The following is a 22,146-nucleotide window of genomic DNA, read 5'->3' as shown; positions in this document are numbered from 1 at the left end:
TAACTAGTCTGAATTTACTCAGTTATAGAAACCCCACAAAAATCTGCATTCCTGTTCACATTACAGATTATTTTCGTAATATATAGAACCTCCAAAATGTATTTTAAAGTACATAGACAAATTGGGAAGTAGTAAAAATTAATGTGAAAGTTAACAGATGGCATTCATAATAATATATTTCAAAACTCAGGTGTAAGTACCACATTCCTAACATTCAAAAAACATGTCCTAATTCACATTTACTTTTTATATTTAAATAAAACATTATTACCAATAATTACAGTAGATTTCTAAAGTGTAATACAATAGAAATAACATCAGGATAGGAATCACAACATCTGAGTATCGAGCTTGCCCTTTATTTGTTTGTGTCTTAGAGCAAGTCAAGTTTGCTCAGCTGTAAACTAGTAAGATAAGGTGGGGTAGTAATGATGGAGGTTTACTAAATAATCTCTTTGAACAATCCTTCAAGTTTTTTTAAAAAGCATTTTCCTTATCCTTCAAGACAATTATTACAGTTGTTGATATCCAATGATTAGTTAATTAGCAGCAAAAATAGAAAGCCTTACCCTGCTGGGTCGGAGTTTCAATCGGCTGAGAGGCTGCCTGCAAGGCTGGCTCAGAAGCAGAGGAATCTCCCAGCACAGAGTTTAGAGAAGTCTCAACAGAGGCAGGGGCAGCTGCAGAGGGAGAAGGGAGAACACTAGGCTTGGATGAGGGAGTTGAGGCAATAGGGGTGCTTGGAGGAGGAGAAGCTTGAGGTCCAGAGTGGGACAGTGACGGAAGGGAAGGCAGTGGAGGTGCTGGAGGTGGTGGCGGCGGAGGTGGAGCTGCTGGACCTGAGGTAGACGGTGAAGGTGCTGGATATGTTACAGAATCAGGAAGCCCATTGGGTGCAGTAGGTGACGGAGGCATTTGGGGCAACGGATTAGAAACACAAACAGGGAGAACAGGCCTTGGACCAGTAGCTTTGCCTGGAGGGCTGCTAATCATAACTGGAGGCGATGGAGGGAGGGGTGCAAAGTTTGAAGCAGACCAGGCAAAAGGCTTCGTAGCTGGAGGTTGAGAAGGGGGTGCATTCACAGGAGAAGAAGGTCGAGAGTTTTTGTTCAGAGGACGAGGAACTGTAGCATAATGGGGAAGAACAGGGTGGAAGGCTGAACCTAAAGAGGTTGCAAAACGTGTCGCTGAGTGTCGCAGTGGTGGTGTAGGGGGTGTGGAAGTAGGTGGTATAGAGGTCACTACAGCATAATCAGGAGTGGCATCTGACACTGGAGCTGAGATGACTTTAGCATATGATGGAGGAGGTGCTGAAGGAGGCTGGCAACTGGAATATTCAGGAAGTGGAGCACTATACAGGGAGTTGTCGAAAGATGGAGCTGGACAGAAGATGGAAAGCAGCAGCAAAAGACAGGATAAAAAAGGAGAGAGAGAGAAAAAGGGAGCTAATGAAGCAACAAAACCAGCATTCAAACAAAATGTATAAATGTAAGACTATAGTTAGTACCACAGGATTAGGCATTTGTGAAAATTATTATTAGAAAAGTTTGTCAATAGCACTTTGACTTTTTAGCAACTTTCAGTATTTTAATTTATAAATTAATTTTGAAATCTAGAGCAGAAACAAACTTTTTTTTTCTGTTTCTCAACAATGAAGTTAAATGGCAACATATATTGATCTGCTGGGTCCTTTTTAAAGACCTTTTCCTCTTTTAATGAGCTAAAATTTCTGAACTTAACTGTCATTGTGAAGTCTACTAAATAAATAGAAAAATGACAGAAGGGAAAAGAAGCTTTCTCAAACCAAATAACAAACAAAAATTAATTTAGCAAAAATGTGCAGTACTAAGAGAAACTTTCTTCTCATTGTTTGTTTATATATAATCCCTTGGTTTTCTGAACTACTCATTGTTGACAGCAGAAAATCTGACAATATTAATAAAAGCTCAGATTACAATTTGTAAAATTAAATTTTGTGAAACCATATTACCCGTATAATGAAAATGTTCCAAAATACACTGATTTCCACACACTACTATTCTTAATCAGGAAATAATGAATAGTAAAATGAATTCTAAGAATTTTTATTGCTTACATATATTGCATACACATATATGGAGATGGGAAGGTACCCACAAAAGTCTTCAACTGTTTAAGATTTGCCAAGACTTTTGCAATACCCAATATTTAGCATGCGCTCATGCTCTCTCACTCTCTTATAAATTGAGATTGCTGCCACAATTCTGGGTATAATATGACAAGATTATTTTTAATAAAAACACAATTATTAATAAAGCAAATCTATTTCTCACTCACAAATTGAGATAACTTTCAAAGATACCATGATACAATCAAGCAAATTACTTTCTCTATCATACTTAGCTCTGATATCAGAAGTTTTGTCCAAGAAGTTCTAGTGCAATTTCAAAGGCTGGGAATTTATAATCAGCTTAACTAATCCAAAATATTCTTCCAAAACACACTACCTATCATTTTATATCCAAATCAGAAACCTAAAATAGGATACCAAACTTAAACTTTCTAAAACTTTTCTATATGCTTATTCCAGTCTATTAACAACACAGAAGGAATATTGGGGAGGGGGGGGGGAAGATGATGCTTAAATTTATTTATATTTTTAAAAACTCTAGATTTCATGCTATTTATTCCCAAATTAATTTAGAATAAAAAAACCCAAAAACCTCAAGTCCCAAAGAATAGGCTAGTGTATAATCTTCTTACCAGCATTTGATATTCTTCTCTCTCTTTCCCATTCCAACTGTTCCCTTTCTAACTGTTCTTGCCGCTCTCTTTCTTGTCTTTCCCGTTCAAGCCTCTCTCGATCTTGCCTTTCTCGTTCTAGGCGTTCTTGTCGCTCTCTTTCAAGCTGTTCTTGCTCCATTCTTTCCCTTTCAATTCTTTCCCTTTCTAACCTCTCTCTCTCCAATCTCTCTCGTTCAATTCTTTCACGCTCCAGCCTCTCCCGTTCAATTTCCTTTTGGCGCTGCTGTTCTTGCAGTTGCCTGGAAAATAAAAGAAAAAAAAATAAAAACAGAAATCCACCACATAAAGCTAATGATTGGCTATAGGACTACTTGACAACAGATTGAAGAGGGAGAAAATGGAAGAAAAGTGAAGACAATAATACTCCACCAGAAATACAAGATTTTCCACCATTTTGGTTAGATAATGACTCTGTGAATGAGTTCTAGATAGAGGAGAGAGGGAGGGAAGAGGGGAAAAAACAACAGGGAAGAAAAGGAAGAAGGATGGAAAAAAAAGGAGAGGAGGGAGAGAAAGAGGCAGGAAGGGAGAGAAGCACTTTACAAATATTTTATCATTTGACCCTTATAACAACCCTATGAGACATGTCAAACAACTTGTTCAGCACTATAGAGCTATCAAGTAGGTGAAGTCCCATATTTGAATTAAGGTCTTATAATTGTCTGAAATTCAAAACTGTAACAATCAGGGAAACAAATTACCAAACTCATGACTTGGAAGAATTTCCATTTATTTCTTATCATGCATAGGATGCACTATTCACAAAATAGTACACACCTCGACCTGTCTCCACCTCTTTTATTTTATTTTACTTCCTTGCCTAAGAAATAAGTCTTTCTCTGAACTCAAGCTGATCTCCTACCTAATGATTTTTGAAGTTCACACCAACAATGCAGATAAGAACTCATCATCCATATAAAAATTCACCACAGGGGTGTGGGTGTAGGGTATATCAAATGTGCTAGAGGACTTTCTTACTTTTTCCTTGATATGCAAGCATATTAAGCTCTGGCTGCCTTTAATCATCTCTTGCCCTAATCACAAGAACACACTGTCTTCCAAACAAACTTCTCTTGGTTTACAATTAGCAATTCATCTCCCATCATTCACACTTGGAAAGCATGCCCTGGATTCCAGAAGACTTGAGTTCAAATTAAGTTTGAGACAATACTTACTAGCTATGTAGGCCACAATAAGTTAAACTTTCTTTGCCTCAGTTTCCTGATTTGTAAAATAGGGATAACAATAAAGATAGCACTTACTCCAAGAGTTGACAGATGCAATAAGGTATTTGTGATACTTTTGATATTTTGTGAATTTTACAAACTTTTAAGTTTGCTGGGTATTATTTTATCTGAAGAATTCCTTTGCAAATATTTAAATATTTTATGAATACTAATTATTTTTATCTCATAGAATCCCTCATTTTTTAAACAAAGAACTCAAATTTTATTACCTTTTATATGAAGTTTTTCCATATTCCCCCAATCTCTAGTACCTTTCCACAATAAATACATACTTCCTGAATCCCTAATAAAATAAGTTTGTGAGCAAAAGCTGTGTAATTTTGGTTTTTATATCCCATTAAAGTTACTGGACCATAATAGTATGTCTGCTGATTTATCATGACATGATTAGAATGAATCCAGCATCTAGCAGGTAAAATAAATAATTATATTTTATCAGATGAAAATTTTAATATGTATGCATACATACACATATGTATTTAGTGATATAATTTAAATATCTATCAGACAGACAAAGGAGCTATGTAAACAAAGAATGAAACAATCATAACTCACATAGAGCTTATCATGTACAATTTCTTCTTTTATTCTGGTTCTTCCTAGAAGAACCACATTGATAATATCTAACAGTCTCTTTACCTTTCTATAGTTTTACTAATTTTTAATTATTACACACAATAATACAATGTGAATTTTTTTTAAATAGGCCTTTGCAAACACAAGAAGATTAAGGTAATGAAATAGCTTTGCAACTAACACCTCAAAAATAATTATACTACATATTCTATAGTAATAATCTACTACACAACATGTGTTGTCAGTAAACCCCATAAAAGCATAGCAAGAAAGTTGAGAATCTTGAGATCACTAGAATTTTCTTCCAAGAATCAATTTAACTTGTGACAGATTTTTAATATCAGATTAAGGCAAAAATCAGCAATATGTATATGAAACAAATATTAATGATATGCTTACATTTAAAAAAAAACTTCTAACATTTTTTTTTTTTATAAAGAAAACCCAAAACATGCCATCTAGGGGAGGGTGTGAAGGAAAGAAAGGGAGAAAAAAAACACCATGGCAACCAGAGGCAGTAATACACACACACACACACACACACACACACACACACACACACACCCTATATTTAAACACATCCAAATTTAAAGCCTTGAATTTTTGTATCCCCTAGAGTTTTTATTAAATCAAAATTTAAAAGTAAATTTCAGTAAGGTACCACTTTCTAATTTTATATGAATGAATCAAACAAGTACTTAAGTATTCACTCTATACATAAACAGCTCTATTAAGTCCTAACATTTTCTTAATGGAAGAACAAAAATTAGATACTAGAATTGACCTGGACAGAGTTCTAATAATAAATTGAATAATGGTATAACAACTGACTTCAATTTTTTAATCAGGCATGGTTAAAATGACAATTACAATGACAAGATGAAAAACAAGGCATTTTCTCTGATCCTAAAAAGGATTAAATTCTCAAACCTCTGCAAAATCAGAATTATATTCAATTACTTTATCCATGGATTTACTACTGAATTCAACTATACTCCATACAGAGTTACCATAAAGAGTATTGAGGGGAGGAGGGGGAAGGAAGGGAGAGGTGCAGAACAAACCCAGAAATAAAGAGTGTCATGTATCCAAATTGGAACTAATTCTATCCCCATACCAGACATTTGATTTAGACCAAAGACAGTGAAAAATGAATTCTCCAATGTGGGAGGAGGTTGAGTTTTGAGGTACAGACAAATCCTATGGATCCATTATCAGAGGAAAGAGATAGAAAGTAAACAATAGGGGAAAGGCAGAGATGGAAATAAAAAATTAACCAAAAATCCAGGGAGAAAAAAACTCAAGTTAAAAATTTTGAGCATAAGCAAAAGAGAGAAATATTATTAACAAAAAAGAAGATGGCATGTAGACCATCTAAATGAGTCTAAATCAGCTGGTGCAAACTTAACAGAATGACAAAAATACAATGGGAATGGAGGGAGGGGGAAGAGGAGAAACCCTTAAACAACATATGTTGCTTTTATAAAGCATAAATGTTTTTTTAAAAAGTGGCTTCAAAAATGAAAATGAAGAAAACATTTTTCACTTAAAAATACTAAGTGTTTTTTTGGTAAGAGATGTTACTTGTGGGATACTGCCACCATTTTAATAATTTAACATCTTTTAAATGTTATTTTATTCTCTGCCATGGATAATTATTAGATACTTGGTGGAAATTATGTAGAGATTAGACATTCAAAGGAATTTTCATTAAAGAACTTATAATTTAGTAATAATAACATTTATTGTGACCCTGGGCAAGACACATAAATTCTCAGTTCTCTCTTCTATAGAAAGTGGATAATAATAGCACCTATATCACAGGATTGTTTTAGGTATCAGATAACATATAAATCACTTTGCAAATTTTAAAAACATTATATAAATGCTACTTATGATATTATAAACCCAAACTCAAATTTATCACCTCCATTCTTCAATGACTTCTCCAAACAGAAATTACTTTATCCCTTTGGCCATATATATCTGTTATTTAATAATGTTCATGGCACAGAATGAAGGTATGTGTAGTGATGCATATGAATGGCTGGCTTCACACTATCAATTTACTGAACCGCTTTTCTCAAAGGTTTTAAGCTTAATGCATCTGACACTAGAGAATGCCTTACTTATCTTTTTCTATTCCACTGCTCCTTTTGCTTATTCTTCCCACCTGCTTTCCTGAAACCCAGTCCTCAGCCTTTTCCCCTTTATATTCTTTTCTCAGAGCTCTTATCTACTTTCATACACTTAACAATGATTTCTATACAAATTACTTTCAAATTTTTACCTCTCACCAGTAATACTAACTAGCTATATGACAATGGGCAAGTCATAAGGTACCCAAGTCTCATTTTTATCATAAAATGGGGATAATACTTGTTCTACCCTTTAAAAAATTTTGAGAGGAAAACACTCTGCAAATCAGAATAAAAATTTCAGATGAGTCAAAGGAATCCTCATGGTGGGTGTTAAGTAGGCTGTAACATATTACTAACAATGCTTTTGATTCAAGAAGCAGCATTCAAAGGGGGAAAAAAAATCTATATTTGCTACATAAACATTCTTTAAAATGCTTCCAATCCATAATATTTTAAAAAATGCAAGTCAAAGCTAACTTTGAGGTTCTATCCCAGCCAAAGCCATCATGTTTGCAAAGATGACAAAAGAAGTAACACATTTTGGAGGGATTGAGAGAGAGGAGTTATGTATATCTCATCTACTATTACTAAACTGAGCGTACCTTTTGGCTGAGATAATGGTAGCACCAAGGACAGAAACAAGGAAGTTCTGGAGAAGGCAGGTTGAAGAAGAAAAGGCTCACTTTGGAACTTGTCTACATCTAGTTTGGAAAGGTCCAAAAAGTCACTATTAAATTAAAGGAGAAAGACAAGAGATGAATCTACAGACCCTGGACTCATCTGTACAGAGTTGATAAGGTCTAAGAAAGTGCGTGTAGAGGAAGAATGGGGAAGAGAGCATGAAAAGAGAAAATGGAGAAACCTATACTGTGAGAGGTTTTGATAAGGATGATGAGACAGTAAGATATTAGTGTGCATATTCTCTCCAATGGTACAAGGAGTTTCAAACTAGTGACAAAATCAGATTTTTAATCCATTTGCCGATTAATTCATATTTACCTATTCCAGAGAAATAAAATTCTGCCTGGAACAGCAATCACCTGTCTACCTCAAAGAAAAGCAGCAAAGATTAACATTTTGTTAACTCCTCTTTCCAAGTTCAAATCTGGCCCATTTGTAACACTGGGCAAGTCACTTAACCCTATTTGCTTCAATTTCCTCATCTGTAAATTGAGCTGGAGAAAGATATGGCAAATTGCTCTTTTATCTTTGCCAAGAAAACTCTAAATGGGGTCAGAAAGAGTCAGAAACAACTATAATGACTGAACAACAACAAAAGGGAAGCCAAATAGAGGTAGTTTGTAGTTCCCACTCAAATAAAGATTATACCTAGGGTTTCCACACATATTTTTAAATATCTTTTCAGCTTCAAGAACTGAAATCCTTTAAGTGACAGTCACCTAGAATTTATCAAGTACCTACTATGTGGGCACTGTGCTAAGCTCTGTGAATAAAGAGACAAAAGGCAATCCCTGCCCTCCAGGAGTTCACAATTAAATGGAAGAGCCACTAACAGACATGCACAAATGAGTTGTGCCATAGGATTTATTAATAACCAACAAGAAAGCACCAGAATAAAATGCATTTGAGAAAGGATTCCTATTAAAAAAAGGATTTTAACTGGGTCTTGAAGGAAGCAGGAAAGCTAAGAAGTAGAGAAGAGGGAGAACAATTCATTATGGGGAACTATTAATGAAAATGGCTGAAAGGAGATGGAGTGTCTTGTTTGAGGAACAGCAAGGAGCCGGTTTCATTGTTCACTAGCCACTGATCACAGAGTACATGGTCAAAATAAGGTACAAAAAAGGCTAGAAATGAAGAATGGGACCAAGTTATAATGAGCTGTGAACATTAACAGAGGATTTCATATTTGACACTGAAGGCCTTAAGAAGCTACTATAACTTACTGAACTGGGGAGGAGGGAGGTCTAGAGGAGAAAGAAGGTGACAATAGTTGGATGAGCAACTTAGCTAGATCAATTTGACATCTACATAGAGAACAGAAAGGAAATGGAAGAGACCTGAGGCAAGGAGATAAAAAAATGCAATATTATTATCAACTATTTCAATAGACTATTAGGTTGTAAAAGCAGAAAAGAAAAGGTCTATGTAAAAAATTTCATAAAGGTTAAAATGATAGGACTTGACCACTGACTTAATATGGAAAGTGAGAATAAAGAGTCAAGGATGACTCTTACCAAATATTATCATAAGTTGTCCAAATATTGTTCCTAAGAAACAAGTTTTTTTCAAATCACTTGTAAAAAGTATTTTGAAAAGTTTTCAGCACTATATAAATATACATTTTAATAAATAACAATGCCAACAACAAAAATCTTTCGCAATATAACCTTGACAGTTAGAAAAATATCCTTAAAATTTGCCTTATAAAATCAAAGATTGCAACATTTTTAATTTAAAGAGAGACTAGTAATAAAAATCTGCTATCTTCAAATTCCTTACTTCAAAAACATCAACAAAAATATTGTCATTTAAATCAAATATGTGGTGCTGAATCCTACAAAGTACTAAGAATAGGTAGTCATGAATACTGTTTTTAGTCTGAACCAATGATCTATATCAATCTTTATTATTGGTAAATATTCTGTGAAAATCAAAAACTATTCCTTACTTCTAGAATCAGGATTTTATTTATTAAAAAAGAAAGCAAAATATAAATTCTAAATATTTAAGTAAAGTAGATAACTGAATAAACATATCAGCTCTTTAACATTAAGGACTTCATCTGCAAGAGACAATGACTTCCATTAATCAAATTACTTAAGATTCTAATTCTATGTATTAAGTGTCCCATCTCCTGATTGTTAAACAAATTTGGCTAAAAACAAGAGCTGAAAAAATGTTGTGGATTAATTTGTAAAGCTATTTCTGATTTTTTAAAAAAAACCCTCAGAATAACAGTTTGAAAACTAAAGAGATGGCAGTTTACATTTACCATCAAATAAGTCTAGTACTAGTTAGTGCTAATACTAGTCTTCATATTTTTAAGTGAATACTTATGAATCCATACAAAATGATAAAAATGTTAAATTTAAACACTGATATTTAAAGTTTTTTTCTCTATCAAGAGAAAGCAATACTCACAAGAGAAGACGGTCAACCATTGGTCCACTGTGCCTCTGAAGGACAAGTGGAGGGTTGTAGACTTTCATTGTTCCAACTTTCCTTAACTTTCTCCTTATGTCTAAGGTATTTCCCTTTTATAACTCCTGTACACAGTAGTGTGATTTATAAACTATTTATAGATATTTACTAAGCACTCTGCTCACACTGACATAATATTCTAGTTAATAGGAGCTGACTCACATTTCTTAGTCTACAGAAGAAACAAGATTAATAATGTGAATAGAGCTCTAAAGAATGACATTAATTATTATACTGGAAAGCTATATCACACCTAGCAGCCTGTTCAGAATCACGTTATAAAGCTGGTTAGAGAGCCAGGAAGATCTGGCTTTAAGTGCTATTATGACATATGCTGATTGTGTGACCCTGGGCAAGGCATATAATCTCTGGGTACACTAGGGAAATCTAAGAATGTGGTGGAAACAAGCAATGGTAGACAGAATTCCCTCACAAAAGAGCTCTTATTGCTAGTGAAACCACAGCTTTTGTCTTTGGCAATTTTATAATTCAGAAAGTTTAACAGAACATTCATCCATTAGTCGAGTTCAATGATTACTGAGTTCAATGATTTTTCAAATACATTATTAAAAAGACAGGAAGAACAAAGCTATTTTGTAATCAGAAATATAATTCCAATGTTTTCATACAGTTGTAAAAATTTTTATAGTCTCAAAAAAAAAGAAAAGAAAAACAGCACTGTTAGAAAATTATACTATGTTACATAATAAATAAATTTCAATAAACTTTAAAGCACTATAGATAGTATTTGGTCAGGCCCCCTCCTCATTCCCCCAACTTCATATGCCCAACATCTTACCCCTCTATTAATAACCCACAAAAAGATTTTTAAAAATGATTTCTACAAAAGTTTCCACCTCCTTCTGTCTTCCTCGTCACACAATCATGACTTTGGAATGTAGTTCCAACTTCAAAGCAGAGTAAGCTCTAGATTAAATTAATTTTGAGTCTGGCATCCAACCTCTGATGGGTTTTTAGAAGGGCCATTTCTCTAGCTTCACTTTGCTCAACTACAAAAGAAAGAGTTGGCCTTAAGACAAAAGAAAGAGTTCAACTTAAGACAAATGTTATATGATTATGAGTCAATGCCTCATGATTATAATATCAAAGGAGATAGGAGGGAAATTTATTAAGCACTACCTTTATACTAAGCTCTTCACAAACAGCATTGGGTCTTTAACAATTCTGGAAGATAGCTGCTATAATGGGGAGGGAACTGCAGTTAAGGAAGCTGCAATAAGCAGACGTAAAGTGACTTTTCTGGGGTCATATGGTCCGTGTCTAAGGACACATTTGCTCTTAGATCTTTCTGAATCCAATCCCAGCCAGAGCTAACCACTGCAGCACTTAGCCGGATAGGTCTATGAAACTGGAAAATTGTAACCAATATCATCCAAGGGAACCTTCTTTATGGAGCATGTCATGGCTATAATTACCAATACAAACAGTTTGGGAAAATACATGCTTTGCAGAAGATTGTGTTAGTTAGACTGAGAACTTGACTACATTTATTAAAGCACCAGATGTCAGGAACTGTTCTTAGCACTGCAGATACAAAGAAAGACAAAAGACAGTCCCTGCCTTCAAGGAACTCACAGTCTAGGGGGGGGAGGGGGGGAAATAAAAGATCAATATAGCTAGAGAAGTTGGGAATAAATTAAGGATTAATATTCCAGGTATACTACTGACTGAAAACAACAAATTGCCATTATTCCAATTACATTTTGATCTGCTTCAGGTGTGGTCTGCCAGTTCATAAATCCGCAGTCTATGTGAACTTCTTACTATATTCAAAGAAGTTATTCAATGCCCAGAACACTGAAGTTGTTTGTCCAAGGCAGAATCTGTTCCTCCCTCAACCAAAGCATCTTCTATTCAATTTTTACTCAAAAGTTTTGTATTTACACAATGCAAAGATTTACAAAGAATCTTACAATATTATTTCACTTGAGCCTTATAATGACCTTGAGAGAGAAATAAAATTATTTTTTTATTTTATATTTGAGGAAACTAAAATACAAAGAAGTTATAAGGTCAAATTTGAACATAGGTCTTCCTGATTGAGTACAGAGCTCTATTCACAGCACCACTAGCTCACTCTTTTTTATAAAAACTGTCTTTGATCTTAACCCTCCCCCCTACACTAATGACAGACTCTCACTTCATACCAACTCCACATTATAGTTAAGGTTGAAAAAGGCCCCTACCTACTTCAATTAAGAGATGAGAACTCTGACAGCCCACTTGGGTTAATATTATGAGGCTAATTAGTAGCAGGACCAAGATTTAAGAGTTCCATCTTTTGGTCAAGATCACCCCCCTGCCTCCTGAGCCATTGCCAGTCATCTTGCCCTCTATCTTGATTCTGGACTTCGAAGACTATGGAGAACAGAGCAAGGCTGATAACTTTACACAGAACTGTCTTCCTCAAATTCAATTCATGCACCAAATAGCTTGTCATCCTTGTTATGTCATTAGTTTTGAGAACAAAAGGCAAAGAATAATTCGACATTTTTTTTTAATGGCAATCCTTTTGCTTGTTAAAAAAACTAACAAAATAAATCCTCATCAAAAGAAAGTTATACATAGTTAGGAATAATCACAATCATCCCTCGGAGTATCATTCCTTAATAGAGAAAACTGAAAATCATCTGCAATCTACACTCCAAAGAGTTTAACCAAAGTCATATAGACATTAAAGTGTCAGGAAGCAGTGGTTTTAGCCTTATTATTCTTGCATGACAATCCAAGATACAATTCATTAGGCTTCACTACCTTACAACTTGTAAAATAATAACAAATTGTAATGAATGTAAAAATCATAATATCTACCAACAATAACAACAACAAAAAAAACCAAACTCATTTGTAGTACAAATAACTAGACACAAAACAGCTGCTCACCAAATACCAACAGAAGAATGGCTTAAAAAAGTTATGGCAAATGAAAAAAATGGAATATATTGTAAAAAATAATGAAAATGATGAATGGAGAAGCATTTGAAGACAGATGAAGCACAGAACAAAGAAAAGAACATATACACAACTACAGCAATGCAAATAGAAAGAATAAAATAATCAAACCCAAAAAGTCATGAAATTATACCAACCAACTAATACTAGCTCAAAAGAAATATAAGGTACTTCCCAATCTTGTTTTGGAGGGCAAAAAAAAAAAAAAAAAAAAAAAAAAAAAAAAAAAAAAAAAAAAAGTGGGGGACTACAGGAATAAAATCTGCATATAATATCAAATATTCTGATAAGCTAGTTAGTTTTATTGAATTCTGTTTTTATGCCTCCTCTTTATTCTTTGTTATAAAGCTGCCCTTTTTTGGAGGTGGTGAGGGAATGATACACTCAGAAATGTAGATTATCTGGAAGTGTTCCCTTAATTCATCATTTACACATTCTCTATTCACCAAAGCCCGTCCAGTCCAATTTGCAATGGAACAAAGATAAATAAAGCAATGATAGTTCAAAAGTAAAAGATGATAGTATTGTTAATTTACTAAATAACCCATTTTCAGAAATGACAAAAAACAGCAAAAAGGAGAGTACAAAATTCTAATATGAAATATGTACCAGTTTAACCATCATCCTGAAATTTTAGTTTCCTAAAAAGAATTATACCAACAATGTTTAAAAACAAACATTACTTTCCAAAATTTATGATACACTATGCTGATCATCCTACTTTTCTAACTTGATTCCCTTTTTTCATTCTTAATAGTGGGATGTTTCCAAAAGTTTAGCCTTTGCATAATGTTCTTTTTTATTTTTTTACTGTGTGTGTGTGTGTGTGTGTGTGTGTGTGTGTGTGTGTGTGTGTGTGTGTGTGTGTGTGTGTGTGTGTAATCTTACACCTTCAATTACCACTTCTACTTAGAATATATACAAACCTATATCTCTTGTTCTGCTCTCCTTTTGTCTCCAAATCACTCTTGTCATTTCCAATTAACTATCCAGGTGAAACCTTACGTTGAGTGTGTTGAAAACCAGAACTTGAACCATTCCTCAAAGCAAGCCTCTTTCCTCAAAAAACAATTTTTTTTGATCAATGAAATATGATACTATGTTCTTCTTTTTTTCCTTTCTCTCTTTTTCTTATCCTTTCTCTTCCCATTCCATGACCCATGCACCTTCCCCACTACACACATACACACACTTTGTCACCACATAAATTAAGGAGAAATCTTGCAATTAGATAAAAAACATTTGAGGTTAAGGATCCCTGGATAATTTCCAATTTTTATTAAAATTGCCAAGAAAAAAAAAATAAGCTTCCCTTACCATGATCCAAATTCCTTGATGTCTTTCACTACCCAATTGCTATTTTAACAAACCAATTTCCCTAGAACTTATGAGTTGAAAAAATATTATGTTCTAAGATCAGGACTTTTTGGTTCTATTTTGACTTCATCAGTCCTCTTTGTCTTCTGGAATAACTGTTGTGGGTCATTCTTCCTTTGTAATCTTCCTAGCTCAAACCTTAATGGCAAATCAGTACCCTATTTCCAACCTTTTTTCCATCCAATAAGGATCTTGTACAACTCTATGCTGATACTTAACTAAAACAATTCTTTGAACATAATAGCTTGCTAAATACTTTTGGACAAAATGATATCTCCTGTAGGTAACTGTACAGCTATTAAAAACTTTTGACTTGCATTTTTTCTTTCTCAGTTTTTCTTTTTCTTCCTTCTTGTTCTGATTTCTCTTGTGCAGCAATTTAACTGTATAAATATGTATACATATATATTGAATTTAACATGTATTTCAACATATTTAAAATGTATTGAATTACCTGCCAGCTAGGGGAGGGGATAAGGGAAAGGAGAGGAAAATTTGGAAAAAGGTTTTGCAAGAGTCAATGTTGGAAAAATTACCCATGCATATGCTTTGTAAATAAAAAGCTTTAATTAAAAAAAAAACCAAACAAACAAAACAAAACAAAACAAAAAACACTTTTGACCAATGGAATCATATAAGATTCATCTGACCTTGGTACAGATGTACAGGAGGAAAACCAATTAAGGTTTCTCCAAAGGAGTCAAGTTCATTGCCTAAGCTGCAATTCCTACACAGAAGTACCTGCAGAGATCCATTATCTTCTAAGGAGCAGCACACATTTTCCACTTCTTATATGAATACACAGAAAGGATGTTTAAAACAAATACAACAGAAAGATCCTAGGATCACTGGTCATACCTTTGTTGTTACATCATATCCTGAGAGGCTATTTCTAGATTCTCTATCTTAGCTATTCCCTCATATCCAGCTACAATGCTATCTCTGCTTGTAACCTCCTTTTTGTCTGAATTTCTAAAGAATAATTCCTCAACATAAGTTAAATTTTGAATTTGATTTGTTCCTGGTTTATTTGGCCCAACATTTAGATATACAAATATCAGCTTTGGTCTCTGGACTCAGAGTGTCTGCATACTCCTCGTTTTGATGGTGACTATTGTGAACTACAATGGTGTCATTTTATGCTAGTCTGTACTTTTTAATTGCTAGCCAAAACATACCTGGAAAGGGTAAAGGGGAATTTGGGGAATAATGAACTTGCTTTTGTATTTGGCTATATATTAAAATCCAAAATCCTAAGCTTGACACTCTCTACAGTCTTGTCCCAAGTTACCTGGTCCAGCCACACTTTCCATCTTATTATTCTTTCATTACTCATATACTAATCACTATAAGAACTTAACCAATCATCTTCTAAAACCACAACATTGCCCTTACCAGTTTCCACACTGAGGAAGCTATACTTTCTTGTTATCTAAAAAACTAAATGTAGGTCAAGCTCTATCAGCTTATAATGAAATCTTTTTTAACAAACTGTATTTATTGTAGTATTTCCCTTCTCTGAATTTTCATAACATTATTTCTTTTACTAATAACTTGTTAAAACTAGTCAATTTTACATGTACCTGACCTACCATCTAAAGATAGATTCCTTGAGATTTTGGACCATGTCTTATGGTTGTTGCTTTAGTACCTTATACATACTATTCATATATATAATAACCCCAAGTTAATAGCAAACTTTTTGATAATAAAAAAAAATTTTTAAAGAAAAATAGACAAGACAGCTTGTATCTACTACATTTAAACAGTCAATGTACTACATTCAAAAAGTCAATGTATCACATTCAGAAAGTCAACATTAGGACTTCACCCACATTGCAATTCTTCAATGGTAGTATGTATAACAAAAAATTACAAATTCCACATATGAATTTACCTTCTTTGAATTTCCAATTCTTCTTGTGATGGACCATTCTGCACTTGGGAAGGCAGTTGTGAATTTTGTCTAGGCAATGTAGGACCTATGAAAGAGAAAAACGAGATTATAAATGAGTATCACTTTTAGATTAGAGTTAATAAAACTACTAAATCAGAAAAATAATACAAAATCATCACAAATGTTAACAAATGCATCTTCCTTTTGTAGCAAAACAAAATAGAAGCTTCATAAACACACAGGCAAATAAAAGAAGACTGCAACAAAATACTGTCATTATTTCCAGAAGACTTACTTAAAACAAATGGAAAAAAACTTCAGGAATAAAGAAAAAATAAAAATTTATACATGAAGAGCATAAGAGTAAAACAAGTATTCAATGACAATCTGAAGAGGAACCTAAACTGGACATTCTTTAAAACAATGAAGAAACATTATCTTTTAAGTAATTATTCATGGTTGAGGAGGGAAGGGGGGAAAGATGAAAAGGGTATAAAGGGTATAAAGAGATTAAAAGGAAAAATTAGAATTGAAAACTCACCTAAATAGAACACTGGAAATGAAAAACAGGAGAGAAAGAGCATGAGAACCTTGTTACTATACTGATTTATGACGTTTCTACAAATTTAAGGATACATTTACAAATTTGTTGGCCAACTGAAAAAAATGACTTTTTTTACTCAATGGCTCAACATTTCTGGCACTGAATAAAATGGATACTAAATTAATCATTCTAATTAACCTGGTTATCTGAATTTTTAACGCAGAAAATGTTCAAGGACTTTTGTGTATAGAGCACCCTTCATGACTACCAATAAGCTTTTTTTATAAGTCCACAGCTTTTGCTAGATATTCTAATGCTCCAAGTCTATCTTTAATTAACCAGCTCCAGCAATTATTGGGGCAATTTCTGCTGCAAGCTATAAAGGTACTCCTCAAATTAGTGGCAATGAAAATAATAAAATAAATTTAAAGTTTTAAAATATAAGATCAATAAATATTGGAAATATTTCTATATACCATATTTAGGAATCAAAACATTTCAATCTTGAAACAGTCCAGTAAAAGAAATGAGAAAATATTTAAACTCAATGTGCCAAAAATCACCAAATGGGTAAGATATTCATCAATAAAAATAGTAAGATATTTACCAATAAAGGTATTGAGATCTTCTGAAAAGCAACTAAAGTACTAATCAAATTTTTATGATCTGAAAGTTAAAAGGATTAAATGTCTAGGTAATACCTAGACTTAAGATTTTATAACTGAAAGGATCAAATTCACTAGAATTCTGAACTAATAGATCCAGCAGCAAAGGATCATGACTATTTACCAAAATTCTATTTTCCTACTTATACAATAAACTTTCAGTAATTATATGAGATAAAATAATTTGAATTTTCTTAAAAATCACAGAGCAATTAGCTAACATAAATTTAGTGGTGCATTTCTCTAAATTACTAAAAGTAGCCCATTTTGAACCTTCAAACTAAAGAATATTTAAAATCTACCATCTCAAAAAAAAAAAAAAAAAACCAAAACAAAACAAAAAAAAAAAAAAAAAAAAAAAAAAACTACTATTCTTACCTAAATAGCACACTATGAATAGCTGAACAACTTTGTAGGTTGGAATACAGAAACAGTGGAAGCATCTTAAAATAAACTATACACACACACACACACACTCATACTCACTCTCAACACACACCCCCACTAATAAAACTACAAATATAGTCTGTTACTATTATGTTAATATCTTGTATTATTAACTCTAACACTGGGGGAAGAATAGGTACAACAGATTTTGGGGGTTAGAAAAGCAGATTCAAGTCCATGGGTAAATTTAAGAAACATTTTTTTAAAAAAAAGTCTATATGTAAAATTGGTACATATCCAGGCCTCTATTAGCTATTCCAAATAGGCAATTAGCTTTAGTAACTAACATCATCAATGTGACTAACCTACTTTTAAGAGTGTTTAAGAACAAACTTTATCTAGTATAAGTTTAATATGAAAATGCATACTGTTATGAGTTTTACAAAGTGGTCATCTTTTACAGGTTAAATAGTTTTAAGTAGCATTTTATTTTTGATACCTGATTTCTTTTTATTAATTTTAAATGCAAAACCATTTATTAGTCCATCAGGAAAATTCTTAAAGAGGGCCAACCTTTCTGACACGTTGGCAGGGAGATTAAGAACATATACAGGGAAGAAATTCTGCTCTAATTTGTGGAATGTACAAAATATATAAGTAATAGAAATTAAAATAGAAACAATTAGAACACTGGGCTAGGGAATTGGGAGACACGGGTCCTGATCCTAACTCTCATTATTTAGATTCTGTGACTTTTGGGGATGTTTGTTATGATTCTGAGCTTAGGTTTCTCATTTCTAAAAAACAAATGTCAAACTGTCTAATTGTTTTTCCAATTCCAAAATGCAATTAATTATTTGACAATTCTAAGAATAATATTAATTCATACTTCTATAGCACTTTAACATTTTCATAGTACTTTGTTTCACTACATCTCTGTGAATTCTGTAGTGCCTTATTATGAGCCTTGTCCATGGGTATACAGAGATCAATCATCCTGGTACCCAGGTCTCCAATCTAAGTTGAATGTTTTCTTACTACACCACATATCAAGGTACATTTTGAAAAACTAAAGACTAAAAATACTTCCTAAAAGTATATAGTAAACCCTAATTAGTACACAAAATTCTTGAACATTTTATTTAAGGCTGCTAAAAAACAAAAAACAAAACCAAACATTTAAATAATCCGAATATACATTCTGGTAAACTAACTTAAGGTTTTGAACTAATAAGGATCACAAAACCACGAATAAATATTTGGTGGTTATTGTTTTTACAAACTAACATGATAATCCAAAAGTTCAGTATGGTTAGTCTACTAAAAATAGCTCGACTTTAATAACTTGACATCTACCAAATATTATATACTTTTTCAAGAAGAAATTATTACCTTTAAAATAAATCGATCAGCAAAACTGATATAATAATGCAAATTTCTTCTATCTAAAAACTTTAAAATATTGCAAAAGAGCTTTTTGCAAACATAATTTCATGAGTTTAGGTTTTAGTATTGAAAATTTCCAACTAGTCCTATAAATTTTAACAACCTACAAAGTTTTCACATAACTCTTCCTACATTCACAAATGTCAAAACAATAATTATCGATATCTTGCATTTTTCTCATGAAAATAGGTCTAAAACACCTAATATGGTTAAATTATTATTTCCTTCCATCAGGATTTGGTTTCTTATACTAAAAAACGCATGAATATCAGATCATTTGATATCAGAAAAGGCATTTATGTAAAAACAACAAAAAGAAAACTAGAAGATTAAAGTTCACTAAACTTTTGTTTTCTTTCGTCCATTCAACAGTTTTTAGGTCTTCAGCACCAGAACTATTCAAATTCTATAGAGTTCTTTTAAAAATGAGCAAAAACTAAATATGTGACTATTAAAGACATTGTCTCAAAATGGTTGTGAACAATTAGGTCTTTCAATTGAGTATCACATGTTAAATGCAACCTGAAAAAAGAAAATGTGAAAGGTGGGAGTTTATGATTTTATTTACCACTCCATTCCAAAGAAACATACTCCTATGTATCTGCAACAGGACACATCCTAAACTTTTAAAGCTACATTAAATTCACATTTCCTATATAGAAATCACATTACCAACCAAGCTTAGGTTCAATCTTATAATATTTGGGGGGAAAAAAAAAGTAAAGTTTATCATGTATTAAACATGAAATTCTTACTTTTAAAAACTACCAAGTAAAACTCATAGGACTGAATTTTAAGTAAAGGGAAATTTATTTTCATTGGGGTAAAAATGGACATGTAAAATTGTCTTTGGAGAAAATAATAGAAAAAATAGCTTCTGATTCTAGGAGAAAATACAACAAAACTTTATGAATGGGTTCATCCTTCATAAAAACAAAGTTTACTACATTTTCTACAAGAAACGTTGAAAATTATGAAAAAACATGAAAACCAAATAGCTCTCACAACTCTTTTCTAATTTGTTCTAGTATTTTTTCTCATAAGCAGACTTCTATCAAAAATAAAAAATCATTCAATAACTTGTAGAGCTACAAACTAGAAAATCTCATAGTTAATCTGAATGCTTTTCACTCAAAATCTTAGAATTTAGAAAATGTCCTGTGTTGGTTTTTTTTTTTTTTAAATTTACCATATGTCTTGCTGTCAAATTTAAGTACTGAGAGAACAAAGCATTTAGTATGCACTATTGTGATATAAGCATTCTTAAAGTATTAAAAGAGCAAGATTGAAATAGATGAACATATCAAAGGAAATATAATCAAAACATAATTGTCTATCTTTTTCTATTTATTTTTTTAAAGTTGCTATTAGCCTTCTGTTCAGCTCAAAATGAAGTTGGGAACCTAAAACATGTGGTACCCACAGAGAATAATTAAGGCTATAAATGCTTAATTAACTCACATTACTTTTTCTAAAATATTGTCATTATAAAACTCTTTTGTTTTTACCTTCCCATAGAATATTATTACAGATATATATTTTTAGAAGCACATATAAACCTATCCTGGCTTGTGATAATCGCTAAAAAGAATGCACAGTAGAAGGGACACTGAAAATTTCCTATTATTCTTTACCAAAGCAATTGATGAAATTTCCTGATTATTTCTTATTAAGTAGAGCAATCTATTAATTGCATTAATATGGTATTCTTCCTATGATACATTTTGGTCACATTAGGTCTCCTTCAGAAGGAAGGCAAAATCAGCAGTTGAATTCATTATAGAAAATCTCTTAAATATTTTTGTCTTTTAATTGTCAAAAATTATTCTCTTGTTAACAGCTTATATGTAGTCTTTCTAATAATACTATTTTGATCCTTTAGACAAATTAAGTAATTATACTATAGTTTATTCACTTCAATATGCACAGTACTTCAAGTTTCTGTGATTTCATTGGGATGGATATTCCTTCCCCTTAAGATATTTTGAAATTTTCTATAACTGTTGCAGAATTTCTATGACCAAAAAAAAAAAAAAAAAAAAAAAAAAAAAGCTGGGTGCCTACATAATCAAATCTGATGATAAATCTCTCTAAAATTAGCTGGGCTAATCCTTAAATAACTGAAGTATAGTCTATTATTTGATTTTGAAGTCATTCTAAATGTGATAGGCTTGGACAGAACTTATGCTCAACTGGCAGTCAAGAAATTAAGGTTACCTCCATAACATCACATGGTAATTAAATGGGACATTAGTGGAAAATTCCATACATACACAAAAAATTAAGCAAATAAAATTTTTTGTCATTAGTAATGTTGCCTCACTGACAAATTAAGTTTGTAGGGTCAAAAAAATTTATCATTTCTGGAAGCTAACAGGGTTGGCCATTGGATAAGAACAAAATTCATTAAATCTTTCTCCCCCTTCACACTCAATTAGCAAACTCTTCAAAGAACCCAACATCATGTCTATTACATAAGAATCAGTAAGGAAGAATGTTACACTTTTTACTTTCAATGGAAACAAACAAACAAACAAAAAAAAAAAAACACCACATTCATTTCAGGGCTAAATTCAAAGGAAACTCAAAAAAGGATGGCTTTTATTTTAATCAACAACTGTTGCTTTTTTCCCTCTACTTCACTATCAACTTTTTATAGAATCACTTTGATTGATTGGAGCTGAATTAGTCTCTGCAGGTGGTCAAGTCCTTAATTTACAAAAGAGTTGGCCAATTTGCAAGCTTTATTTTCCGTTAATAGGTCTTAATATAAAAAGAAAATTGTAATATATCAAAAATGCAAGAAATTTTTAAAGGAAATAAGAATAGAATGACCTTAAAATAGGCATAAATACAGTGGTTTACAATCTAAAATAGAATAGTCACATATGTTTGACTCAAAAGACAGCCTGAATGGCCTCTTTAGGGAAGAAAATCTGAAAAA

At 32.5% G+C, this 22,146-nt stretch overlaps 1 protein-coding gene across 1 annotated transcript in view; it reads right to left on the bottom strand.

Annotated features, from left to right (window-relative positions):
- ENAH (ENAH actin regulator) overlaps window positions 1-22,146 on the bottom strand; it is a 117,946-nt gene that overhangs the window by 14,777 nt on the left and 81,023 nt on the right. The window contains 3 exon segments of the mRNA XM_074262627.1: window positions 570-1,379; window positions 2,743-3,023; window positions 16,161-16,245. Coding sequence (XP_074118728.1) covers window positions 570-1,379; window positions 2,743-3,023; window positions 16,161-16,245 — 1,176 coding nt within the window.

Source organism: Sminthopsis crassicaudata, chromosome 4, assembly GCF_048593235.1.
Source record: "Sminthopsis crassicaudata isolate SCR6 chromosome 4, ASM4859323v1, whole genome shotgun sequence".
Lineage (NCBI taxonomy): Eukaryota > Metazoa > Chordata > Mammalia > Dasyuromorphia > Dasyuridae > Sminthopsis > Sminthopsis crassicaudata.
The sequence above is the reverse complement of the archived record's forward strand: the minus strand, read 5'-3'. Positions and strand labels throughout refer to the sequence as shown.